At 41.8% G+C, this 27881-nt stretch overlaps 1 protein-coding gene across 1 annotated transcript in view; it reads left to right on the top strand.

Annotated features, from left to right (window-relative positions):
• The window catches only part of LGR4 (leucine rich repeat containing G protein-coupled receptor 4), a 100434-nt gene that overhangs the window by 40629 nt on the left and 31924 nt on the right, over nt 1-27881 (top strand). The window contains exon 2 of the mRNA XM_043481155.1: nt 13889-13960. Within this exon, the coding sequence (XP_043337090.1) occupies nt 13889-13960 (72 nt within the window). The remainder of the gene's footprint in view (nt 1-13888; nt 13961-27881) is intronic.

The raw sequence follows: 27881 nt of genomic DNA, 5'->3' as shown, positions 1-27881 counted from the left end.
TGCTTTGGGGTTCCTAGTGTGTGTGTCTCTCTTGTTTTGTTAAATAGATTTCAGGGTAGCCCATTGTTTTCTGTCCAAGTTAGAAAAACAAAGGACCGTATTACCCATAATGATTGCAAAATTCAAAAGGACAGTCAAGTGTTTTGTGTCCCAGATTTTTTAGAACGTGAAGACTTGTAAAAAACGGAGCTGTCCAGAAGTACTACAATACCTCAGAGTTGAGAGTATTTGCTCCCAAAGATCCAGGATCATCTCAGGTTTGATTGCCTGGCTTCTTCTGTATTGACTTTTAATAACTTGTAAGTCATTCCCAAGGGAATATCTTGAATGACTTTTTATAAACCGTCATCATCAATGTCTGTTGTCTAATAGTCCAACAGAAATGATTGAGTCATCCCAGTTACAATTTTGAGTCATTCCTCTAAGGATAGAATACATTTTACAAGCCTTTTAAAAAAATGGCCATCAGAGAGGAGAAGAGAGAGAGTGTGTAGTGTGTGTTTGGGGGTGGTATTGCGTGCCTCCTGGCTTGAAGGGAAGCGATTGCCCCACAGAACCATCATTGTAGGGATGGTGAAACCCCAGCGTCTGCCCCTGGGTTCAGGCCTTGACCGTTGGCAGCTGGCCTTGGGGTGTAAGCTGCCTCATGGTTTGAAATTTTCCTCTTGCCTCAACATAATGAGGTCAGTGCCTCAGTGTCTTGGAAGTGGGAGTTCCTATTGCCCAGGCTGATGACTGGATGTGCAGACAGTGCTTATTGGGAAGTGCCTCTTGGATTTGGGGCCTTGGAAGGGATTTACTGGGGTGTAGTTTTTTGTTACTGTTGTTTTAAACCTTTAAATCACTACATTAGTAAAGCATGGTTTTGTCAGATTGTTTATAAACTTCTTGTGCACAGTAAGTGAAAATTTATCGTGCTGTTATCTACTTCTAGAAATCTGGATAGAGCCCAGGGTGTGGTTTGCTGAGGTTGTTTAGCCGCTCAGTCATGTCTGACTCTTTGCGACCCCATAGACTGTAGCCCACCTGGCTTCTCTGTCCATGGAATTCTCCAGGCAAGAGTACTGGAGAGTGTAGCCATTCCCTTCTCCAGGGAATCTTCCTGACCCAGGGATTGAACCTGCGGATTGAACCCATCTTCGGCACTGGCAAGCGAATTCTCTACTGCTGAGCCGCCAGGGAAGCCCCAGAGCCCAGGGTGACCAAATAGAAATTTAGCAAACTCAGCTGATTTATGGACAGTAATGTTCAAACAGTTGAAAAGTAATAGTGTAATATAGTGTTTTAAATGTGTGCCAGTATGTATTTTTAATTTTTAAAAATTTATTTGTTTATTTTTATTATCCCTGGTTTATTATAAAGGATTTAAAATGAAAAGCCAGATGAAGAGGTACACAGGATGAAGTTCCTAAAGGCCTGGAGCACAGAAGCTTCTGTCCCCGTGGAGTTGGTGGGAGTCGTGACCCTCTCAGCACGTGGATATGTTAAAAGCTCAGAAGCTTTCCAAACCTCCTCATTTAGGGGTTTTTTCGTGGCTCCGTCACATAGGTGTGATTGATTAAACCATTGGCCACACATGGTTGAACTCAAATCAGCAGCCCCTCTCACCTCCCCAGATATCAGGGGGTGGGGCTAAAAGTACATTTTTTTTTTTCTGATTTTGGTAATAGAATTATTATTTTTAAAAAATCTTTGCTACTTATCTATACTAACAGCCTCTCCCCGCCCCCTTTTTTTTAAATGAAGAAAGTTCAGGGTAGCCCATTGTGACATTCTCTCAAACTGCTACTGTCTGTCTTAGAAAACCGGTCACTGAAGTATGACGGTACTGGGGCGTACTTAAAGGTACTACTTTAAAGGTTACTTATATCCATTCTACCTGATGGTGCTGGGAAAGCCGCTGTAGTTTTGAATCCATTTGGCAGGAGGAATAAAAAGATTTGGCTTGAATAGCCAAGTTCTTGAACTGATGGTTCTCACTATATCACACGGACAGTATATGTGAACTTGAAACTAAAACTATGTTTATGAATCAGGAAGATCGAAGCCCACATCTGCTGAAACAAAATTTCCTGAGACAGTACTTACCTTTATTACATTTGATGCATTCTGATGTTTTTCTATTTTATTCTCTATTCCTTCATATTTTAGTTGAAAAAAAAAAAGTTGGCTATGGCCCATTAAAGTGATTTCACCATCCATTAATTGGTTGTGAGCTGAAGTTTTAAAAAATACGCGTCTAAACAGTTTTCGTGGGTGGGTGTGCATGTTTAAAGGCAAGGACCATGAAGTAATGTTTTCCTATCAGTGGTGTTAATAAGTGTAGCCATAATAAAACACAACCGTTTAGTTAATTAGAATATTTACCATAATAAATGCTGTGGGATTGATTTCTTTATGAATAGTGCATTTTGTCTGCTAGGATGAAGTAATTGAGTGTTTCCAATCAGCCCAGACGACAATCCTTACAATGCTTCTTGTTGATGTTAAATGGACTATTGAAATAGCATTTTGTTTGTGTGTCTTGGCTGGTAATGAGCACTGTTTTGTCATCGTTAGGGTTACCAGAACAGCTGTTGACACCCAGAGAATGCCTGAGAATGCCCGTTAAGTAGCAAGAAAACAAGGAATATTACAGTTTAACCCTTGTCTATTCCATGTGATGCCAGATGCTAGGGGTCCTCATTCAAACTATACAAAAGAAAATAATGTTCTTTTAGTCTTTGGTATTCAATTGTTCTTTGCCATTTAGTAAACATTGCTCTAGATTTAGAAAATTTTATATTTTCCTCTTTAGGACACATCTCACACTTGAAAACAGGCTGTGTTTAAAATGATAAAAAGCAAAAAACCTCAAAAACAGTCAGAACTTCTTTCAGTATTAGAAAAGATATTGAATTAGCCTAACTGGCTTTATTTTTTAAAGTTACTCTTTTGAGGATGTGTAACGTAAGTGAAACATGACTTGTTGCAGTATGATATTTACACACTACTGTTCTGCTCTGTCTGTCTTCTACCTTGTTGGGTTAGCATCTCCTTGAAGAACACACCCTTCAGTGTCTCCTAGACTGTATTGCTTCACCGAGACCATAAACAATTACGGCATAAAATATTACCTTTGGAAATGAAGTCATGCGTCTTTCTTGATTGCTGAACCCTTGTAATTCTGAAGGGGGTATGTTTAAGTCTGTCCTGACACACACACTTGCTACACACACTTGCTAACATAAGCAAATGTAGCCTGCACATATAGGAAAAACGTGAATCACAGGGTTTCTTATTTTCCACTAATTATGCATGGAATGTGCAGGAGCAGGAATGTCGAAGTAGAAGTCATAATGATAGATTTTAAAAGGACCTTCGAAGTTAGCAAGCACAGGATATTTTACAGAAGAGGAAGCTGAGTTCCAGAGGAGCTGGAATTTCTTCTTCCTAACTTCCCTTCCTTCCGTCCCATGGCAGTAGATGGCTGCTAGAATGATCTTTCTACAGCAAATGTGACATGCTAATGTGACAAAATGTGACATTTTTCCTCTGGTAGCTTCCCATGCTTTTGGAATAAAGTTGTGATTCCTTGAAGTCATTCACAAAGGCCTTTGGGGATGTATTTTCTGCTTGTCTTGGTAGCTTCTCTTGCCAGTTACATCCATTCTGCTTTAGTACTTCAATTCCTGTATAGTTTTATCTTGTTGACCCCTCTAGTTTTATCTCATTTAACATATTCCCACTGTCTACGAACAAAGAGGTGATGGAATTCCAGTTGAACTATTTCAAATCCTAAAAAATGATGCTGTGAAAGTGCTACACTCAGTATGCCAGCAAATTTGGGAAACTCAGCAGTGGCCACAGGACTGGAAAAGGTCAGTTTCCATTCCAATCCCTAAGAAAGGCAATGCCAAAGAATGCTCAAACTACCGCACAATTGCACTCATCTCACACGCTAGTAAAGTAATGCTCAATATTCTCCAAGCCATGCTTCAGCAATATGTGAACCTTGAACTTCCAGATATTCAAGCTAGTTTTAGAAAAGGCAGAGGAACCAGAGATCAAATTGCCTGCCTCTGCTGGATCATCGAAAAAGCAAGAGAGTTCCAGAAAAACATCTATTTCTGCTTATTGACTATGCCAAAGCTGTTGACTGTGTGGATCACAATAAACTGTGGAAGATCCTGAAAGAGATGGGAATACCAGACCACCTGACCTGCCTCTTGAGAAACCTGTGTGCAGGTCAGGAAGCAACAGTTAGAACTGGACATAGAACAACAGACTGGTTTCAAATAGGAAAAGGAGTAGGTCAAGGCTGTATATTGTCACTGTGCTTATTTAACTTATATGCAGAGTACATCATGAGAAACACTGGGCTGGAGGAAGCACAAGCTGGAATCAAGATTGCTGGGAGAAATATCAATAACCTCAGATATGCAGATGACACCACCATTACGGCAGAAAGTGAAGAAGAACTAAAGAGCCTCTTGATGAAAGTGAAAGAGGAGAGTGAAGAAGTTGGCTTAAAGCTCAACATTCAGAAAACTAAGATCCTGGCATACAGTCCCATCACTTCATGGCAAATAGATGGGGAAACTGTGGAAACAGTGGCTGATTTTATTTTTCTGGGTTCCAAAATCACTGCAGATGGTGATTGCAGCCATGAAATGAAAAGACGCTTACTCCTTGGAAGGAAAGTTATGACCAACCTAGACAGCATATTAAAAAGCAGAGACATTACCTTGCCAACAAAGGTCCATCTAGTCAAGGCTATGGCTTTTCCAGTGGTCATGTATGGATGTGAGAGTTGGACTGTAAAGAAAGCTGAACACCGAAGAATTGATGCTTTTGAGCTGTGGTGTTGGAGAAGACTCTTGAGAGTCCCTTGGAGTGCAAAGAGATCCAACCAGCCCATCCTAAAGGAGACCAGTCCTGGGTGTTCATTGGAAGGACTGACGTTGAAGCTGAAACTCCAGTACTTTGGCCACCTGATGTGAAGAGCTGACTCATTTGAAAAGACCCTGATGCTGGGAAAGATTGAGGGCAGGAGGAGAAGGAGACGACAGAGGATGAGATGGTTGGATGGCATCACCGACTCGATGGACATGGGTTTGGGTGGACTCCGAGAGTTGGTGATAGACAGAGAGGCCTGGCGTGCTGCAGTTCATGGGGTCACAAAGAGTCTGGCACGACTGAGCAACTGAACTGAACTGAACCGAACAGATTGAAACAGCAGCTCTCTATAAAGTAATATCTGCCCTTTCTACCTCAGTACCACTGCCCTGCGTCTGGAAGCCTCTCTCTGGCTCCAGTTAGGCTGACCATCTTCCCTTGCTGTACCACGCAGATCAGGTATTTATTTGTTGCTTTGTTATTGCAGAGCACCCTTAGGGTAATCTTACCTGTCTTTATCTATCTGGGACCCAGCACACAGTCAGTCACAATCCTAACAGGTGCTCAATAAAGAAAGAATGAAGAGACTTGGTCCAGTGCCCTCCAGGTAGAAAGCCGAGGCTGGAAAAACAACCAAAACCACACCAAAAAGGCAAATCAGAAACAAAAATCCCGTAGGTTTCCTGACTGTCAAGCCAAACCAGTGCTGTGCATCATGTTGTTTGGTTTTGGGGCAGGGCTGGAAAAGAGGACCTCTAGCCTCAGGATGAATTCTTTGTCCTGTGGGAGAAACGTGAAGAGATAATATCATATACATATACTTCTTCGTGAAGGCCAACACAGGCCTTGAGGTTTAATTTACATACGGTAAAGTATGTACTTCTACTTTTCAGTGTACACTTCCGAGAGTTGTGATAAATGTATACAACTATGTAACCACACCATGCAAATCAAGATATAGACCATTTCTATTGGGACAAAAAAGTTCTTGCATTTCCCTTCGTCGTCAACCTTTCTCCTCTCCCATCCATTTATACCTTGTTCATGGTCATAAGTATATGTTTAATTTTATAAGAAACTGCCATACTGTTTTCCAGAGTGGTTGTGCCACTAACAGTGTGTGAGAGTTCCAGTTTGTCTATATCCTTGCCAGCACTTGTTACTGTCAGTTTATTTTTTATTTTTTTGCATTTTCAGTTCAGTTCAGTTCAGTTGCTCAGTCGTGTCCTATTCTTTGCAACCCCATGGACTGCAGCATGCCAGGCTTCCCGGTCCATCATTTTGCATTTTAGCCATTCTAATAGCTGAGTGCTATCTTATTGTGATTTAATTTGCATTTCGCTAATGACCAACGTTGAACATCTTTTTATATGCTTTTTGCCATTTGTGTAATCTTTTGTCATTGTGTAATAGGTGAAGTGCCTATTCAAACCTTTTGCCCACTGAAAAATCAGATTTTTTTGTTGACTTTTGAGAGTTCTTTCCAGGTTATAAATACAATCCTTTATCCCAGATGTGTTTTGCAAATGTTGTCTTCCAGTTTGTTTTGTATTTTTTAATTTTCTTAACAGTGGCAATAGAGCTTTGAAAGTCTTTAAAAATGCTGAAAGGGGTTTTCATCCATGGAAGTAGATGATTATAAGATGAATTCAGCATTTTTCTCTACATCTCCTATAGCCAAAACTTTTTACTGTATTTTTATTTTATTTTTTTAAGATTTGAAGACTGTATACTAGGATATTCAAGTACCTTATATAGACAATGACTTTACAAGACGGTAACTCTTCTTGGCGATCATTAACATCTATTTTTGTGTCAGTTATGGTTGTGGGCTGCCCTCGTGGCTCAGACAGTAAAGAATCTGCCTGTAATGGAGAAGACCTGGGTTCAATCCCTGGATTGGGAAGATCCCCTGGAGAAGAGAATGGCAACCCACTCCAGTATTCTTGCCTGGAGAATTTCATGGACAAAGCAGCTGTGGGCTACAGTCCACGGGGATCACAAAGAGTCAGACACATCTGAGCAACTGACAGTTTCACATAGTTATTTTAGCAATTCACCTCTTAAGGATTGCAAGGTTCAAGAAATCACATTTTGGATTCTTTCTGCTGGGAAGCACTGAGCCTTTGTGCTTGAAACACCAGGGAAGATGCCAGATAATATGGAGCCAATTTATCCTGCTGCCCAAAATGGGAGTGGAAACATTTTACGCAGCATCAGAAGGGTGTCCATGATGCCATCTAGCAGTGAGAAAACACACAAGGTCAAAAAATATCTCAGTGCAAACTCTGACTAAAACGGCTCCCATCCCATTTTGGCCCCATTTCTGCAGTGTAATTAGAGAGCAGTATCTTTACACATATGTAGCTGTTCTTATTGTTTCCAAAATGCAAGAATGCATTTTAGAAAGGTTAAATTTAATTGCATGTTGCAACAATGTCTTCAGCAGTAATAGCCAGGTAAGAATAGAGCAGACTGATGAATTTTAATTAAAAGAAAGTAAGAGAACTGTGAACCTATCTTTTGATATAAAAACTTCACCATCCTAGCACAGTGCCTTGCCCTTATATGGGTGCTTTGTACATGTTTGTTAAATAGGTTTCCTTGTCTCTGGAAAAGAGACTTATCTCTTTTCTTTTTGGCACAGTGATTTCCAAGTGCAAAGGGGATCCCTCTCAAGATGTATGGCCTGCCAAAATAGCATCAAGATATGTATTAAATAGGCTTTCCTTAAAAGATATTTTCAGAGAATTTTTTTCCATTTTGCAAGTGAAGAATCATAAGTGTCAAGAGATACACATGTTTAGAATGATAGCATTTCATATTGGTGAAAATATATACCATCCATAGAAATAGAACCTGTAATGTCTCCCATAAAATAGGACAGTGGTTATTCCTGGGTATTGATATTGTTGATGGTTTTCTCTGTATTTCAGTGCTTTAAAAACAGCGAATATAGGTTACTTTGTTGTTATAAAAGTGGTGAGTGAAAGAGATCACTTGCCCAAAGGTTCAGAATCCCGTCAGAAAAGAAATTAAACTTGGGATTTCCCTGGTGGTCCAATGGCTATGACTGAGCTCCCAATGCGTGGGACCTGGGTTCAATCCCCGGTTAGGGAACTAGATCCCACATGCTGCAACTAAGGCCTGGTACAGCTGAATAGATAAACAAACCCTGAGGGAGAAAAAAAGGAAATTAAACTCTTCATATGCCTTGTCTAGAACCTTGGTGGTGTGTGTGTGTCTACATTGCTTCTGTGTGAGAGTGATCTTCCCCTCCAGTGTGTCCCAACAGGGACATTTAAGTTTAGTTTTAATTTTTTGGTTTTGTTGAAACAGTAGACATCTGTGTGCCTGAAACTTTTTGGTGGACGATAAAACCCTCGAAAAGTCATTGGAATAGTATTAGTTCTTTATCAGCATATGTCTGCTGAGTTTCAGGACATCACCACCATTTTCTGGAGAACATATTAGAGAATGATGTGTTTTGTAGAAGCTGTTTGTAATTTATTAAACATGATTTATCGACTTCTCATATGGCCGGGTAATATTTGCATTATTACTAACACCGAGGCAGCAAAAGTGCAATTTTATCTAACACAAATAGGAGGGTTTATTCAAAGTTAGATAACATTGGGTCAATCACAGTATATTTAAAATTAAATAACCCCATGGCAAAAGGCCCAGACCAGCAAGCTTGCGGTGGCGAAGTCCGCGGTGGTACACTCTGGGCCATCAGCAAACAGGTTGGGCTCGCTTCGGGAGCATTTTACAGGGATTTTAAAAGGCACCTTGTTGAAACATGATGTTCCTCTCTACTCAGTAGATGCTTTAGCATTAGTGAATTTTATGAGCGGAAAAAAGATAGTTTAACCACTGGGGAGATTTAGCAGTTTCAATTAAACAATTGCACCCTTTCAGTGTTAATTTTGAAGTTGGTGGCTGCTGGTGTTGGAGGTTTCACCTGTATTTTCCTAGTGGGGTGATGTGCTTTTGCAGTTTTGATCCGTGTTGTAAAAATTGGGGAGTATTACATTGGCTTTGATATGCATGTGCCCTGTCCCAGTTGGTATACCTTGAGAGGCCAAAATTATAAAGAAATCTGTTATGGAACCAGTATGTATAGAAAACATGCATTCAGGCATTTCCCCCATTAAGTAAAAGTTCTGAGTTCTGTCCCCTGCTTCATCGCTTATGGTGCAAAGTCCTCCTGGCGCAAAGCCATTTAAAAATGGCTCTTATCTTTCCTGTACTTCTAACAATTTTCCTATGAGAAGGTAATTTCCTACCTCCTTCTCTCCCTGTCTCCCTTCCTTCTCTGTCAACAGCCAAGCCTCAACAATTTACTTTTTTTAAAACAGAGTTCTTTGATCTCAAAGAGCTCTTCTATCTCAACATCTTTGACTCCTGGAATTCTGGAGTTTAGAATCCAGTTTTGTAGTTAGGAACAACTCCAGGTTCTCGACCTTCTGCACCATTTAGTATTTCCATTGTGTAAAAGTGGTTTCTTTTCTGGAAAAGAAGACCACCAAAGGCAAAGTGGTGCTCGGCTGCTGGCTCTCGGTCCAGTGGATTCACATAGCTTCCAGGAGCAGTAAAACATGGACAATGATGACATAACACCTGTTACTTATTTAGCTTTTTATATGTGACTTGACGTGGGGCTTCCCTGGTGGCTCAGTGGTAAAGAATCCGCCTGCCAATGCAGGAGATGCAGGTTCAATCCCTGGGTTAGGAAGATACCCTGGAGCAGGATATGGCTACTCACTGCAGTTTTCTTGCCTGGGAAGTCCCATAGACAGAGGAGCCTCGTGGGCTACAGTCCATGGGGTCGGACACGACTTATTGGCTAAAAAACAGCAACGTGACTTGACATTTTCTGGTCTTCACAGGATGCTCTAGGCTTTAGTTACTACTGCCTCCTTTATCTAAATGAAGAAGCCAGGGCTCAGAAAAGATAACCAGCTTGCCCAAGATCACACAGCTAATGCTGGTGAATCCATAGGAAAGCCTTAATCTTCGAGGCCTGCGTCCTTCCATCTATGCCGGGTTGGCTCCAAGTAAGGCCATCTGTTCTCTTGAAATCACTCTTTGGAGGCTTTTGAGTTGGTGGTCTCTGACCTCATAAGATTATTTTCTTTTCTACCTTATACTTATTTTCTTCATAGGAACCCAGGATTGCAAATCTCCGGGTTTAACTACAGATGTTCCTGGCAAGATTGTGTTGCTCCTCATGAATGTCAAAGCACTGACCTAGGGGTGTTATCTTCTAGCTAAAAGTTTTCTGTACCATTTTCTTTTACTTATGTACTTTAGTAATTTATAGGCCTATGAGCCCAATATATTTGTAATTATTGGCTTAGGGCTTCCATTTGTAAATTGTTACAGTTAAGTCATCACCCCCAGAATCCGAAGCCTTGAGCTCTCTTGCTGGTGTTGGTGATGTCAAGTCTGGAATCTACTCTTGGGGCTTGTAGGTTGTTTATCACCATTAGCCCTCATTATTTTAAATGAGTACCCACCCACCTTATACTCTGTAACCACATGTTTCCAGAGCTTCTCTGGAGATTACATCTTGCAGGTCCCCCCTCCCTTTCTTTTCTTTTTCTCCTCCTTACTTGCAAATGCTTTGTAAGTGAGGCCCAGAAAATATGAAGGAAAACACCTAAAAAGATAGTATATGAAATTCAGATCAGTTTGGAAACAAGTGTTGCTTCTGACTCTGAAGTTTTGGGAGAAAAAAAAAAAAACCTCACCAAGTGTGTTTAACACATATTAGTTTGTAAATATAGAGTCCCACTAATTGCATTTATAGCTCACAGCAAAACTACCTGTTATGTCTTGTTACTCTGAGGGGGGGAAAAATAAGAGAGTTATATAGGTGTATGCATTTTACAAAATTGGAATTCAGGGAAGAGTGTGGTGTAAATTCTTTTATAATTATGTGTCTTTTTCTGCTGAGGCAATTAGTCAGTTTTTCTGTTGCTGTGATGCTCACCTGAATTCAGGTGTCCCAAACTTAGAGGAAGGGCTTCCCAGGTGGCTAAGTGGTAAGAGAATTCACCTGCCAATGCAGGAGACATGGGTTTGATCCCTTGTTCGGGAAGATCCTCTGGAGGAGGAAATGGCAACCTTGTCCAGTATTCTTGCCTAGGAAAACCCACGGACAGAGGAGCCTGGTGGACTGCAGTCCACGTGTCACAGAGTGTCAGACACGACTGAGCACATGCACATGCAAATTTAGAGGAAATGGTATGGAGTACCTCCTTCCGGAAAGAAAGAAATTATGGTTGTCCTCCTTTTCCCTTTTATTGGAATGACTAAAGAACACCAAATTTGTGATATTTTGCAGAATTACTGCTTACTTATTATTTTGCTTTTCCGTGTGATTAATAAAAGTTTTGTTGTATTCTTAAGAATGATTTTATTGGTTAAAGGTAAATGTGTTTTGGTTAAAGGTAAATTGGTTAAAGGTAAATGTGACAGAGGATGAGATGGTTGGATGGCATCACTGACTCAACGGACATGAGTTTGAGTAAACTCCGGGAGTTGGTGATGGACAGGGAGGCCTGGTGTGCTGCGATTCATGGGGTCACAGAGTCGGACACGACTGAGTGACTGAACTGAAGTGTGTTTCCAGTGGAAGTGGTTCAGTTGTTTTCTAATGACAAACCAGGAGTCTTTAAATGTTGCCTTATGGTCACTTTTCAGAAAGCTTCCTTTTCTATCAGGTGAACCTCCTGTATTTTGATTAGGGAGGGTGAGCCCCTCCATCAAAACTACCAAAAAAAGTGAATCACAGAAGTATATGTCAGGACAGGATGCACCCCAGTGCATCCTGGGGTGCATCAGTGTAGCTCCCCGCCCCCACCATTTTACAGATAAGCAAACCAAGGCCCAGGATTGAACAGTATTCCTTCTGATCCCTATTGGGGTGCTGTTTCTAGGATGTTGCTCCAGTGTTTATGAGAAATGAAAGGTTCCCCGTTCCCCTTCCCCAGGGATAATAATAGCTAACTAAATTAGTATCAGGGCCTGTATTTAAAAATAATAATTCCTAGAAAAGTGTATTAATTTTGTTTTCTTATAAATTATCTTTAGTATAATTTGAGTTGTTTTTAATGATAGACAACTTTGGAATGCATGTGAATCCCTTTGGTCAGAGGATTCATCTCCAGAGAATTTTCAGAATTTTGTTTCTTCAATAGCTAATGCTATTTATAGTTTTATTATTATTATTATTTTCAAGCAGAAGCGCTCTTCCTGAGATCCCCTGATTATCTTGCCAAGGTCTTGGGGGCAGTGTCCCCCCTCTTTTTAACCGTGGTTGGACTCAGGATTTGCTCTATGTCCTGACTACCACTGGAGTGAAGTAGCAGGGTCCAAATGATGTTTTAGAAGACTCGAAGTTTGGAGTTAAGATCTTGGACTCGAACTCACGTGTCCTGTTACACCACTTGCTGGTGGCCTCAGGGAGGTTCTTTTGCCCCAGGAAGCCTCAGTTTCCCCCTTCGTAGAATGAGATCAACGTGCAGTCTTATCCTCTGATCGGTATTTGCGACATGTCAGCTGCTACTGCTGTTTTTGCTCCTGCATTGTTATTTTTATTCCCAAGCCAAGACGTTTCCCAAACATGCCTTGAGAAAGGCTAGTAAGAAGGAAAGCAAATTCCACTTTTACCTGTTGGTGAGAGGAAAGGTGGGGAGAAGGGACTGACCTATATTGACACTCACTGTCCTTTAAAGGAAAATTTTACCTGATCAGAGTAAGGAAAAGAAAGTGGTATTATTGTCAGCTGGTTTCTGGGTGCTTGATTTCTCGTCCACCTTCTTAGACCCATTTGTCTGATCCAGTCATGGGAAAGTCACATGGGTGAATTTTTATGGTGCTTTATAGAAAGGAGAGACCTGTGGGCTGAACCTCAGAATTTAACAGCAGATAAAAAGGCAGGGGCAGGCTTCCTTGGTGGCTCAGTGGTGAAGAATCCACCTGCCAATGCAGGAGATGCAGTATTGACCCCTGGGTCAGGAAGATCCCCTGGAGGAGGAAATGGCAACCCACTCCAGTATTTCTGCCTGGAGAATCCCATGGACAGAGGAGCCTGGCAAGCTACAGTACGTGGGGTTGCAAAAGAGTCAGACATAACTTAGCGACAGAGCAGCAGCAACAACCACAAAAGAGGCAGGGGCACCTGGGTGAGGCGGGCAACCCAGAGCCTGCAGGGACTGTCCCTGGTGAGGCTGCCTTCACCTGCGTATCACACTGTCCAGATAAAGCAGAGTGTGGAAGGAGAAAGCCAGTCCAAAAGGCAGCTGTCAGAGAAGAAGAAAATAGTTAATAAAGGGTTTTTTCCAGCTGCTTGAACTAGTTAATTTTTGACTTATATTGTCAAGTGGGTACCCTCCTTGCTGCTGTCTCTTTAAGGAAAAACTGGAAGTGGACCACATACCTGTCATGTACGCACTTGTTTGCAGCCCGCGTCTATTCATAGGCTAAAAATGAAATCTACTTACAACTATTACCTGGAGGACTTTTATAGGTTTTGCAGAAAATATGACTGGGGTACAGTTAGGACCTGTTTTATTATCCCTGCCAGTGGCTTAAGAAGCCACCCGTACCCGTAGATCTCTTTTATCAAGTTCTAGGTATTCATTTGTTTATTTTTGTCAGGTACAGAGTACTTTGAATACCCGAGCCCTGAAAGGCCACACCAGCTCACTCATTGTAGGTAGTTGGAGACATTTTTTTCCAAGAATACTTAAAGGGCAAAAGCTCAGGATCTGGATATAGCATAAATGATGGGGTATACTTTTTAATAAAACATTGAACTTTCCTGTTTTCTTAACACTGCATTCTGAAGCTAAATTATGACTATTCCTATGTCTGTCTTCTACGCTCATTTTTCTTGCTTCTTTACAAAATTTTATCACCTAATTATTTTTCTGTTGAATTAAGTGCTTTAAGTCTAATATCACATAGTTAACCATCTTCTTAACTTTATGTTTTCCAGGGATATCAGCATGAATAACATTACTCAGTTACCAGAAGATGCATTTAAGAACTTCCCTTTTCTAGAGGAGTTGTAAGTATCCTTTTGAGAACTGTTTTTTATTTGAGTATTTCTCATTTTCTCTTTGGAAATTCTCACAACAGAGATTGTCTGCTGTTTCTCAGGGGACACTCAGAGAACTGGGTTCAGTGGCCTCAGTATAGTGGAAACCATGTGTTTTGGGGAAAAAGACTTGAGTTTTTAAGAAGTGTGATCACTGAAGTTATTTTTGAAAGTCAGGATGAAAAATGCTACTTCCATGGGCCTTTTTTGCTGCAATTGTTATGACCACGAATGAGGCAGTGACACAGGTTAATTACAGCGCTATCCCAAGATAACAAGGCTGCTATGTAATTACCATGATTGCCGCAGGAGTTGCTGTGTGGGCAGCAGAACCGTAAAGAATAATCTACAGCATTTCAGGGTCTTGATGCAGCAGATGACCTCAACTTGAGCCAGCAGAAAACTTGTCTCCTTGGACATGGGCAGGTGGTCTTTGGGAGTGGGGTGAAGACATGGAGCCTCCTTCAGGTCTCTGAGAACACCTTTCCTGTTAAGCCTGTGTCTGAACTTGGCAGTGTCATCTCGTATTTCCAATTTGACAGCTTACATGGGGGAGAAGTTCTTCCCACCTGTAACCTCCATTTTGTTTTTCTCGCCATACTTATTTAAAGTTCATCAAAATAAGCACTTTTAGATTTTATAGGAATTGGCAATGATCAATAGTTTTTAAGAATTCAGAAAAATAAAATAAAGTCATAGTTGACTTGAGTTAAATGGAGGGCTTTAAAAACAGCTAAGCTAATGGATTATGTAATATGTAGAGGCAAGAAGGTGACAGTTTGATGGTAAGAACATCAAAGAGCTGTAGCCCTGAAGGAATCTAAATTCATATTACAGATTGTGCCCTACAGCCAGCTGTTGAGTTTTAGATCCAAGTCAGGGACTGTCTCTCCTATCTTAGGTTGGCCCCTCCCTACACGTGGGGACTAGGAATCAAAAATAAGACAAGCAGGTTGTGCTCCCAGTTTCTGACACTGTTGAAACAGCAGTTAAGGATTTAGTGAGGTTAAGGAGAAGTTTTTCTTCCCACACTACTTAATTGAACGTAATGTTCCCACAGCAAAAGTTGGACAGAGGTTCTTTGCCACTTCCAAGCTTGTGAACTGGGTCAAGTTATTTAACCTCCCTCGGTTCAGTTTCTTTGTCTATAAGGTGCAGATAAGACAGAATGAATTAAAATAGATGTTAAATACTTAGGACAGTGCATGAAGCAGAGTGAGTGTTATGTAAATGCTGGCTGGTATTTATTTCATCATTTTAAAAGTGCTTAAGGTGGGGGGAGGCGGGGAGCAGCAGCTTGTATACCAGTTGTTGTCATGGGTTACAAGGTTTCAATGTATGTTTTACTTTATTTTTGCCTGTTTGTTTGTTTTTTTTCTTGAGTGAAATTAATTCTTTTGTAAGAAAAAGCTCTTCGTTTTTAATTAGACATTTGCAGTGAATGAAAAAGCAGTGAGCTGTGTATTTGAAGCCCCCCAATTCCCACCCTCCCAATCAAGCTCAAGGATGCCCCACCCATTTCTTTTCATTTCACATATAGTTTCAGCCTTTAGGATTAGTCTCCCTTTACAGAAGTAATCACACAGTGAAAGGCCATTCATGAGCACGGGTTCAGCTGTTGGATCACCCCCAGAGATATGAGACGTGCTGGGTGAGAAATGGAGACGCCCTCCTTGTTCTGGGAAACCATGTGTGTGCACCACGTCGTCAATGCCTGTGACTGTCAGCCAGTCCCCTTGGAGGGATTGGTGGTGAGCGCCTGGATATGGAGTCCACCCTGGCTAATCTCTGCTTTGTGAAGTTCGCATCTTGGATTTCGTAAAAATCTCAAATGACCAAGCATATATCAAGCTCACAAATTCTGTCAACTGAGAGTTTTAATTGGAACCAAATTGGATTTGACTGCCAGCCCTTTGTTAGCGAGGTTTTGTTCGCTTCACATTCTGCTTATGGCAGCGAGGAAGCCCATCCCGTGAAGTCCGTACAGCTTCTCCAAATACTGTATGGGACTTCAGAAATGAATTTGGTCAGGAGCGCTGATGATTAATTTTAAAGAGTCCTTCAGAATAGTCTTTCATATGCTGGGAATACTTACAGGCATTTGAGGGAATTTCTTTTCCATGTTAATAGAATCAGGGTAAAAAGCCCGTGTTTTTTCTTTACAAAACACCGTAGCTGAGTTTGACATTCCAAAATGATGCTGCCAGGAGTATTGTAATATTTCAGAAACAGCATCACCCTTTGTCCAAAAGTCATCTGGAAGTCATTTAAGAGTGATTGTGAAGCTGAAGTACCCGGAACAGAAATGAGTGATTTACTGAGGGCTTTTTTTTTTTTTTTCCACAATATTTAATGAGGTGTGCTTTGCATGATGTGACCAGTTTGGCTGAATTTTATATGATAATCCAGAATGCTGGGAGTATTGGGTGGAATCAGTTCCCAACTTAAGAAGTGTTTATAGATGTTTACGCATTCAGTTGTTCTTTTGACAAACACGAAATCCTGCTCTGTGCTGGGTCCTATGGTGGGTGTCAGGGACACCAAGACAAGTTAAGTGTGGTCTTTGCCCTTGGAGTTGACAGTTTGTCTAGAGCTGTGCTGTCCAGTACCATAGCCACTAGCCACAGATGGTTATTTAAATCTAGACTTAGAATAATTAAAACTAAAATAAATGCTCAGTTTTTTAGCGGAGCCAGCCATCTTTCAAGTGCTCAGTAACCACCTGTGGCTAGTGAATCTTGTGATGGTCCGTGCAGATGTAGACAGTTTCCATCGCTGCAGAAAGTTCGTTTGGACAACAAGGGTCCAGAGGAAGAGGTGGCGTGAACACTTGGCGTGGCGTGGTGAAGATGGTCCAAGTGTGTGCAGGGTCAGCGGAAGCCTGAAGCAACCTGTTTATTGAGACTGGAGGATTAGGGAAAGGCTTTCCAGGATAGCTTCAGCTGAGTCTTGAAGGACACATGAGAATTAGCTAGGTGAGGATAGGTCGTAAGGGTGCTCCAGAAAGAACCTTACAGCATGTGCAACGGCGCCAAGGTAGACATTTCAGAAGCGTTAGGACACAAGATGATAGTTATTGCAACTGAAATAGAGAAATGTGAAGTATTGAAAGGTAGAGAAATGTGAGGAGATGAGGCCAGATCCCCAAGGGACTTTTTAAGCTAAGGAGTTTAGACTTTATCCTGAAGGAGCTGAATTGGGTATGAGGGTAAGTGATAGGGAAGTAACTAGGATTTTTTTTCCCTGAATGACTAGATGCCATTCACTGATTCCCCCCCCCCCCCTCTTTCTCTGGGAATCCAAAAACATAGGATCTGACCCTAAATTCAATACATAAAATGTGTAGTCTTGAGACAGTCTATTGATTTTCATATCTCAATTTCCTACTCTTTGAAATGGGACTCTTCACAGTAGTATTATAAAGGGAAGTGGGAATTATTTATGTAAAAGTGCTTTGTGACCATGAAGTGCTACATTGACATGAGTAATGTAAATTTCACTAATCCTATTAAACATTGCTGTCTTTTTGAAGTATTTGGGGGAGAGGTTGTTTAGCTTGGAGATGGGAGTTAGAATAGCCCCATGTAGATTTCTGTTAGTGATGTGAAAGGAAAGGCAGAATTTTTGGAAAATATTAATTCAGCATCCCAGAGTTGGTGTCTGATGTGATGCTGTGTGCTGTCACTCCATCATATCTGACTCTTTCTGACCCCATGGACTGTAGCCCACCAGGCTCCCCGTCCATGTAGTTTTTCAGGCAAGAATACCAAAGCCGGTTGCCATTTCCTACTCCAGGGGATCTTTCGAACCTGGGTCTCTTGGGTCTCCTGCATTAGCAGATGGATTCTTTACTACTGAGCCACCAGGGAAGCCCCCATACTACACGTTAGTGTCGTAGTATTTTGGCTGTCCTTAAGACCTGTCAGGGCATTGGTAGCCATTTAGGGAATGGCTGAAATGTGGAGTTGTGAAATTGATTTAATTAGAAACAGCAGAAGGAATTTCCAACTGCTTTTCCATAGGCTCCCACTGAGAAATCCATGAATGTTACTTTGAGCTTAGATGTTGCAACAGCAGTGGAAACTGTTGCCAGCTTTGGCACTTGCACAGTTATTGTTTAATGCATACTGTAAGACTAGGCTAGTTCTGTTTCAAAATGTACTTTGACTTTGGAACTCTTCACAATGCTAAAGTGAAAATTAGGTCTCCGAGTACTTGTGTTTTTGGGGCAGGTGGGTCTGTGGGACAATTAATTCCTAGTAGAGATATTACTTTACAGAAGAGAACTAGTAAGTAATTTGAACAGGAAAATAAAGAGTGGGTTAAAATTAAAAGTTATAAATACTTTAGCCAATAGTTGTGTACACACATACACACGTACATGCAGACAATATAAAATGTGTGTACATTTTTTTCAGAACCATTTGAAAGTAAGTTGCAATCATTGAATTCTCCTTTACTTCTAAATAGTGCATTGTTTATCCCCAAACCACAAGGATATTTGTTTAAATAACTGCAGTGCAGTTGTCAAACAGAAAACTAGATTCCTATGTATTATTTGGTTTGTAGTTCTTATTCAGATTTGATAGCTAATCCAGTAGTATTCTTTAGCAAAAAGGAAAAATATAGAATTCTGGTTCAGGATACATTTAGAACCACAAGTTGCACCTGGTTGCTATGTCTTGCTAATCCATTTTGATTTTCTAAGACTATGTTTTATGGTCTTTATTTGAGTTACTGCATATAATTAAAATTGGTCAAGCCTGGCAAAAGGAAGTTATTTTAGGTTTCAATAGCAATAATAATGGCAGCCAACATTTATTGAGAGTTTATTATACACTAAAAAACTTAGAGCATATAATCTGGTTTAATGCTCACAAGATTCTTATATATCATCATGCTAATTTATAGATGTGGACAAGGAGGCTTTAGAGAGGTGAAAAACTCACTAGGTCACATAGTAAATAGCAGAGCCAGGGTCTGAATTCATGTCGATCTGATTCAAGTATTTCGTCTTAATTTCCAAGCTGTGATACCGTCTCATAGGATTGGAAGGAAGCTTAAGAGTACACCTATTTACTCTCATCTACAATGCTAAGTATGTCCCAAGATAACTGTCAAAGATGGTTGGCTACCCAACATATCCCTTAGTAAGGTCATTGAACAGAAAACTTATTAACAAAGAGATCTTCCTATTATGGGGTTTTCTGTTCTATCCATGCCATTTTATAGATGAGACTATTAAGGCTCAGCAGTAGATGAGTGACATGTGCCAAGTACTACAGTTAGTATGCATCTGAGCCAGAATTAGACCCACCTAGTTCAATGCCGTGTCCACTACGTCCTATCATCTTTCATATCTGAGATGCAGAGTCTCAAATAGTCTTACTGGGTTGTCTAGAGCTCTAGAAAGTAGCAGACTCTGTTCTCTTCCAGTATTTACAAGGAGTTTCCTTTGCTTCTAAACTAACATTTGACTCACTTAACGTTGACTCCCTTGATGAAGGCTGCTCAGATAAGCTTTTTCAACTGCAATAATTTCCCCCTGTGATTTTTGATAAATTTAACTGTGGTATTTAACAGTTAAAAATATTTTCTTGGAATTCTCTTGTTCCACTTTATAGTGCCTTGGTAGGATGAGTTGGTAGCGAAGATCCCTACATTTGCTGCTGGAAACTACGTAGTCATCTCACAGAGGCACAAGGGTGCTCTCTGAGTCACACCGTTCCCCGTGTGTAATGTGGGGACCTCTCAGATTCTGTTTAAGGGTGAGAAGAGAAATGGGAGGGACCCGGTACTAACTGGACCTTCTGTGTACTAGACAGGTCCTCCTAGAGCAAGGATTGTTTGGTTTGAACTCATAAAACTCCGTGGGCTATATGTATTCCCATTTTGGTGATGAGGAAGCTGAGTTTTTCCTGAGGTTGATTTCCCAAGGTCACATAGCTTGTTAGTAACAGGTCTGATTTCAGTCCCACATCTGACAGTGTAGATGTGAAAAGGACAAGGAAAGGCTTGATTAGACAATTCATTGATTCATCAGACTTGTGTTAGGTAAAGCTCTGTGTGCGTTGTTGGAGTCAACTGGGGTTCTTGCCTTCAAGAGAGATGAATGGTGTAGTAGAGTTGTGGGAGTTCAAAGGAGAAAGGAAGGGAAATAACTTATAGCAAAAAAAGATTAAGGAACGCCTCATCAAAGAGTTGGCATTTCTAGGGAGAGCCCCCAGGGATGACAGGAGTTAATCATGAGGAGATGTGGAAAGAGGAGGATGAGCAAAGATATGGAAATAGACTGGGACAGGACGTAGGAGTGCTGTGTTTGGTTTGATTTTAGAAAGGATTTCTGAGAGGAAATTCTGGGAAGGAAACCTTGAAAGGAGTCGAAGGCCAGGCCGAGGACATTTCTTGGCAGACCCGTGGAGGAGGGTCAGGTGTTATGTGGCTATGGAATTTTGAGCTAGGAAATGACTTGGTCAGATGTGACCTTCCATCATATCAATGTAATCTCATAGTACAGAGTAGGATGTGTTGGGACTCAGTGAGCGCAGGGAAACAGATGAAGATGATAATGGCGGTAGTCCAGGTGAGAATTGTGAGACTCTGAACTCAGGTAGATGAAAGATAGTAAGACGGAAGAGGGAACTTGGCCTAAGGTGTTATGTGAATAGACTCAAGAGGACATCTCACCTGGGGTGGCAGGGGGTGTCGTCAATACATTTCACTTTTATTGTATTTATTTATTTTTGTGGTTGCAGCATGTGGGATCTTTAGTTGCAGCAATCAAACTCTTAGTTGAGGCTTGTGGGATCTAGTTCCCCGACCAGGGATCGAACCCAGGCCCCCCTGCGTTGGGAGCATGGAGTCTTAACCACTGGACCACCAGGGAAGTCCAGTCCAGCACTTCACTTGTAGATTATCAAGAGTTTGGTGGTGTTTTGATAAAACTAAAGACCATGCAGTAAGAGAAATTGGTCCAGAAGAGAAGATAGTACATGCAATTCTGAATATACAGCTTGATTTTAGGTGAGAGAGGCATAGGGACATCTGGAAATACAGATGTGGAGTCAAGACTTGAGATGGATGGGTGGGGATTCTAGGATGGAGTTTCACCAGTATAGATTTTAGAGTCTTTTATTTTGAGGGGATTACTGGAAACATTAGGTAGAAGAGCTTGCCAAAGGAGAGAGGGCAGAAGGAAAGGGAAGGGGGCCAAAGACAACTCATTGGGCAACACTTGAATCAGGGTGTGGGAAGAAGACCAAGAGCCAGAGGAGCAGGATAACTAGGGCAGAACCGAGCTCTGGGAGCTGTGGGAGGGGAGGTTTTTCACAAGAAATGAAGGATCAACATTGACATGCTGGAGAAAGGTGCCCACAGCCAGATCATGACAAAAGGCCTTGCATTTAATTTTTTTCTTTTTTTAAGAGTCCTCTCTACTGAGGTTTGTGAGAGTGCCTTTAGGGTAAAGAAGTTCATCTTAAAGCAGGCGTTTGGGGATGGCTAGTAGGTAGTTCCTAGTTTTTAGAGAGAAGATGCTGTTTGACATATGTCTGTTACCTGACAGGAGTCTACAGGGTGTAAGAGACGGAACCCCAGCTGAGGTATCATAGTTTATTGTTTCAGGGGAATCTAGGAAGTCTAGAGATGGAGTTGGCTTCAGATGGTCCTGGATCTCGGGGTTTCACAGTTGTGAGAGTTTTCTCATGCTTTCTATTTCTCAGCTTCAGTTGTCTCTATGTTTGTGTTTTTTATTTTGTTCTTTCCTGTGGTAAATAGCCTGTGTCCATATAGTGGGTAAAATAACCTTCAACAGCCCCACATAAGTCTTTTTGCATCTTGAGATCTGAGATGAACATGTAAAATCTTCCTTTTTGCTTTTAGCAGCAAAATCCCCGGAGGACTTTAGTTGGCCAGACCAGTCCCACATGCCTGTCCTTGAACCAGTCACTCTCCTCTTTGGGTTGGTATGGTCCATCCTGGGTCCTCGACTTATCCTCGCTGGGACCACCTGGAGTGGAGAAGAAGCCTCCCAGAGAACTTACAGTGGAACCAACAAGCTCTGAAACTTTGTCTTACAGTGCTTACCAGCTTAGAAGTAGAGGCAATAGGACTTGTGATATACTCAGAATTGGGGTTTAAATTAGTATTTCATAAGCAACTAGGGGAAATCAAGCAGGAGAATCAACGGTTCATTGTTACAGTGTTTGACATGGAATTCAGAAAGTGTAGAGAGGCTAATGAAACCACAATTTGCTGGCGCATTTACCTATTTTAATCAAAGCTAATTATTTGTTCTTTGACTAGAAGTAGTACTGTCTACAAGTAAGTGAAAATGTCTTTAATATTCTACGATCATGATTGAATTTTCCAGTAAGGAAATAGGCACAGTCATTTCTTTCATGTATTGTCCACTCTTAGCCAAGCCATGATTTATTCTGTAGTAGAATTTTAATTCAGAATTTGTTCATTATTTGCCCCTGTTGGCTTTTATGTATACATCAAAGAAGGTTATATTAGATATGCTAAAAATACTTATATCATTGAAGTACTTGGCTTTGTAAGGAAATAATCCTAAAATTAATGGATAGTCAATTTTTAAAATCTGGACACACAGAAAGATAAGGAGAAGGGAGGAAAAATAATGACCTGTATCTTACCACAGGAAATACCTATGGTTAACATTTTGTTGTTTATACTTCTCTTCTCTTAGTATATGTATGTAATTTCTTTTCTCAGCATGATTGGTTAAGACCAATCAGAAATTTACTCACGGAGATGAGTCACATTTGAACAAACCTAAGCTCTGCCAGGAAGGCATGGCTGGGTATTTGGTAGGCAACCAACAGTACGTGCCATGGTTCCTCTCTCTCCTAGTCACATCTTACTCATTTTATCTAGTCTATTTGGAGCCCCTTCTGCTATTAAAAGGCCTTCCTTGGTCTTGCTTATCCAGATTCCTCTTGTACCTTCTCTGCTCCTCCCCACTTAGCGCTGGATTGAATGCCTTGTTATTTCGCTTTCTAGGTGTCAGTCCACACCTGTCTGTCCAATTCCACAGACTCTCCTTTAAGCACGGCACCTATTGTCACTGTTCTGCTGCATGTGACCTTTGGTGACAGTGACCACATTTTAGAATTTGAAATTGAGGGAGGGGTTAAGACAAAGGATCTCTTCTTATTTTGAGTTTACTGAGTAATAAACCTTATCAGCCTATATAAAAACTTCTTTCCATTGAAGGTTTATGTTTAATGCATTATCCTTATTTAAAAGAAATGAGAAATGTCTTGGGAAAATTCAGTCCTTACTTCGCCCTACCATGGTACTTGGCTTATAGTAGAAGGTCAGCATTTGTTGGTTATGTTAGCGATCCATTTTTTTCTTACGCTATAACATGTTTCCTCATCTGGGTGGATATTCTCTGTTTAGTGCCAGAAGATAAATGACTGGGTTGTCAGGATAAACTTTGCTCAGGAAATTGTAACTATTGCCAGGGTTTTTATTGATTTGCCTATAAAATAAAGCCATCTATGGGTTACTGACTACACAAGGAAGTGGCAGATACAAAAGGGTCGTGGGTGCCGGGAGAACTTAAGTTTCTTTGAATTGAATAAAGCTCTTTTAGTATATGGTGGAGTTCTAAATGGGCTGTAGCCTGAGTTTTAGCAAGGACAAGCTTATTTTTGATTAAGCATTGCTGCTTTTCTTTTTGTGCATTTAAACACAAATGTGTAATATCACATATATATATATATGTATGAAATAGTTTTCCCCTTCTTTGTGAAGGAAGACTACATTAAAAACCTTGGGAATTTTCATAATGAGAGTTCTTAGTACAGGCATGTTTATAAAACATACTTAATTTTTATATATATTTCCATGAGAGTTGTATGAAAGTATAAAATTCTTCCCTGGTATGAGAAGAAATAGGGTAAAACTTTATTAGTGGGTTCAGGACTCTCTGCTCAACTGTATCAAATAACATTTATTTAACCTTGGTAGGAAGCATGTCCAAGGAGACCTATCAAGGATGCTAGTCAATTGCTGGCCTTCTGTATTCGCTAGGAAAAGAGCCATATACTTTGGGCCTTTGAAAGTCATTTGTAGAAAATAACACAAAACAACATGGTTCTGTTTCTAGAGTTTCCATTATTTTATTTTGATTACCTTATACTATTTCTAAGATTTACATTCTTTAGCTATGCTGTAGGAATTTAGACAAAGCACAGAGGAAACAGAGGCTCACTTTTCTCATCTGTTTAAAAAAAAAATAAGAGCAGGCCCACTATGGCATAGTAGGGTAATGACAATGTAAACTGTTACACAAATGTTAGTTTTTGTTAAGATGTACTGATACCAAATATCCCTAACAGGGAACAGTCTGTTTCTTTCTTCTTTTTTTTAATATTTGGCCACCCTGCTCAGCATGAGATCTTAGTTCCCCAGCCAGGGATTGAGCCTGAGTTCCCACCACTGGAGTCGTAATCACTAGATTGCCAGTGTTTTGTCTTTTTTTTTTAACTATAAGGAAGTCTCCACCGCCCCCCCCCCACCCCACTTGAGTTCTTAATTTTTCACAGGAGCCAGCAGAGTTCTGAGCCCATAGAAGGGCCTTAAGAAACAAATAAATAGATGATTAAGGACTTATTAGAGGTATGCATTATAAGTTTTTTTTTTTTTTCTTTCAAAACTGTTGCATACATTTTGGGTTTTGCTGATGTCCAATTATATTTAATAGGAGACGGTTGCTCACCTCCTGTTGGATGCTCTCCCGTGGCCTTCCTTGCCCAGTTCAGTGTTGAACTGGAAACGCCATCTCCGAGGGCAGAGTCATGGGCTGGTGGTTGCGTCTGTTGTACTTGGCACGGAGCGTGACGCCGTGCAGATCCACCCACTTGAGAGAATTTAATGGCATCGCGGGAGGGGCAGCCTGGAGGTGTTTGGGTCCCATCTGCGAGAGATCGTGTATGTGGCTTTGAATGCAGCTCTGTCAGGTGGGGACCCATAGCCGTGGAAAGAAATGGTGAGGGAGGCAAGGAGCCCTGGCCGCGGGGGGAGGGAGGGTTAGATCAGTGGGAACCCCCCTGGAGGGAAGGGTGGTGCTCACAGTTGTTTTCTCTCAGGACTTGCCACAAGGTCAGACCATCTGCTGGCCACCTCTGCGGAGGAGCAGGAGGTACAGGAGTGGCTGGGAGGCTGTGGCTCTGTACCCTCCGGCCGGGACCTGTCCTCCAGGTGTCAGAGAGATTGCCACGAGCCAGGCTGGCTATTGTCTGCGTGCGGAGCGTGCTCGGGCCTGGGCCTTCCTGCTGCAGTTGGTCTGCCTCCCTCTGCGCGCTCCTCCCCATGGCTCCTCACAACAGCTGCTGGAAGCTTCTGACCCCTTCTCTGCCCTCCCCCAGCTCGGTCCATGTGTCTAGTGAGTGTGGATAGCGCAGTCCTTACCCGACTGTTTCTCGGCTGGAATTCCAGCCAAAAGGCTACAATGACATTTCTGTCCCAGACAAGAAGAAACCTAAATCCAGGCACTTCTCAGAGACATAACACCAATTGGCGTACCCTCTCGTTCACACCCGCCTCTCGTGTTTCTTTTAAACCGCTTCCCAAGTGAAGAAATCCCAGTCTAATTCAGCACATCTCATGAAGGTATGAACCCCCTGGCATGGATGACCGTGGATCAGTGTCCATTTAACCAGGGTCAGTCCTGCTTTCCTACTTCTGGGAGGGTTGGCAGATAGAAAATATCATGTAACATGTGCATTAAGAATCAAGAATATAATTGCCAACTCTAGCCTCCCCTGGAAGGAGCCCCTAATGTGAATCCTTGGTCCTTATGAATAATAAATGCACCCAAAACAGACTCAGAAAGACATTATACACTGAGCCACTTGTATCCTGTTTCCTGGAACAGTTCCAAGTCTGATGGGAGTGCGGAAGGCTAATGGGGGCTGTTTCCCTCTCCTCCACCCTCTCTCTATCCCTCTCCTCTCCCTCTCTGCTGCTGGGACTGTTGTAACAAGCAGAATAAATAGGAGTTGCCTTGAGGTAGACTGTGTCCCCATTGGAAGTCCTGCTAGACTCGTTTTAATTCTGTGTGATCGTGTGCACAACCCCAGCCTGTGTTGAGATAACACTATTGATCAGGGGGCCGGTGTTCTCATGTTCAAGGTCCACCCCTCTTCCTTAAGAAAATATACCACCAGAACATGTTCAGAAAGAACATTGTTACCGTAACACTTTCAGATCAAGCCAAGTAGTTCTGTCCTGTTAGAATGGAGGGGGGGGGGGGGTAGCAACTAAACAAGAGAATAAAACATGCAGAAAAGTGAAGATCATGAGTCAGCTTTTCCCCATACCTAAAGTAGCAGTGTTCCCTTTTCTTGAATCTGGTCTTAGATTGGGGCTTAGTTGAGGCATTACAGCAAATACCAAGTGTCTATTTCATCGACGGTCCCACACAAGAGGATCCAAAATGAATATGACCTAGTCCTGTCCATAAGGTCCCTAAATCCAGTTGAAGGAGATGCACCAACTAAATAATAGCCAGAGGCAAAATAAAATGCACCCAATGAGAGAGCTTCATCTAAGATAATCTGTGGAATCCAGGGAAGGGGATATGGTAGTAGTTCCACACTGATGGTAACATCCAGCTTGCAGTGATGATGAATAAGGATTTCAGCTGGCAGAGACTGGAGTGGGGATATTTCAGATGGAGGCAGTGCCGTGAGCAGATCTGAGGTGGGAAAGCAGGGTGTTGCTAAAACGTAGGCTACAAGGAACATTCAGGAATAAGGTGAGAAAGGAGGAGAGGATCATGCTGAAGGTCTAGCTGATTCAGTTGTAGGGGGCGGGGGAAGCATTTGGGGAAATGCTCAGTTGTGCTTTTTAAGATTTAGATCTCCCAGTATTACAATGAAGTGATTTGAGGCAACAATCTCATGGAGGTTCATGGCAGTAATCCAGGAGGAAGAAAATGAGGGTCTAGACTTAGGTGGCAAAGCAGGAAAAGTAAGAATGGATGGATTGAGACCTTCCATGGGGTCCTCTGGGTTTTGGAGACTGATGAGCTGCAGTGGGGGGAAGGGGGTGCAGACAGGGGGAGGAGGGGTGGTGATGTCTGGGACTGCCTACCATTAGCAGCAGAATATGGTACCACTTTTCATTTTATTCCTCTGTTCTCGTGGTAATGAAGTTGTTTTTTCTTTTTTCTTTAGTGCCTCATAATCATCACAATAATAGTAAAGGATACAAATATCATCATTTTCCTAATTAAAAATTTTATGGAGCCAGCCAGTAGGTCCTCATGAAGTGAGATGCAGAGAAAACTGTTGGGTGTAGCACAGACCAGTGCGGATCAAGAAAGGGAAGGAGCCGGCCTTTGCTTGTAGAGGGTCATGGGTGACAGATATGTCCTCAAGATCAGCCTTCTCTCTGTCCTCAGCGTGCGGTGTGCTTATTCGCTCAGCGGTGCCTCTTTGCAAGCCTTTGGACTGTAGCCTGCTAGGCTCCTCCGTCCATGAGATTTTCCAGGCAAGATTACTGGAATGAGTTGCCATTTCCTCCTCCAGGGACTCTTCCTGACCCAGGGGTTGAATCCATGTCTTCTGTATCTCCTGCATCGCAGGCGGATTCTTTGCTGACTGAGGAAAACTACAGTGGAGAGTGCTTTGTATCCTAAACAGAGTCGGAGTGAGTTTAGGGCTTGCTGCCTGCCACTCTTAGCCACCCAGGGATCCCATCTTACCCAACTTTGCCACTGCTCATCTCTGACTGTGGGGAGGATGCCCCGTTGATCTGTTGGAAATTCCTCCATTATTGCAGTTCTGAGCTCCTGATGCCGCCGTCCCTGCTGTGAGCTCTGCTCTGCTGAGAGTTGTTGCTCCTCAACCAAGAC

This window comes from Cervus canadensis, chromosome 11, assembly GCF_019320065.1.
Source record: "Cervus canadensis isolate Bull #8, Minnesota chromosome 11, ASM1932006v1, whole genome shotgun sequence".
Lineage (NCBI taxonomy): Eukaryota > Metazoa > Chordata > Mammalia > Artiodactyla > Cervidae > Cervus > Cervus canadensis.
This window is presented reverse-complemented; position numbering and strand designations above follow the sequence as displayed.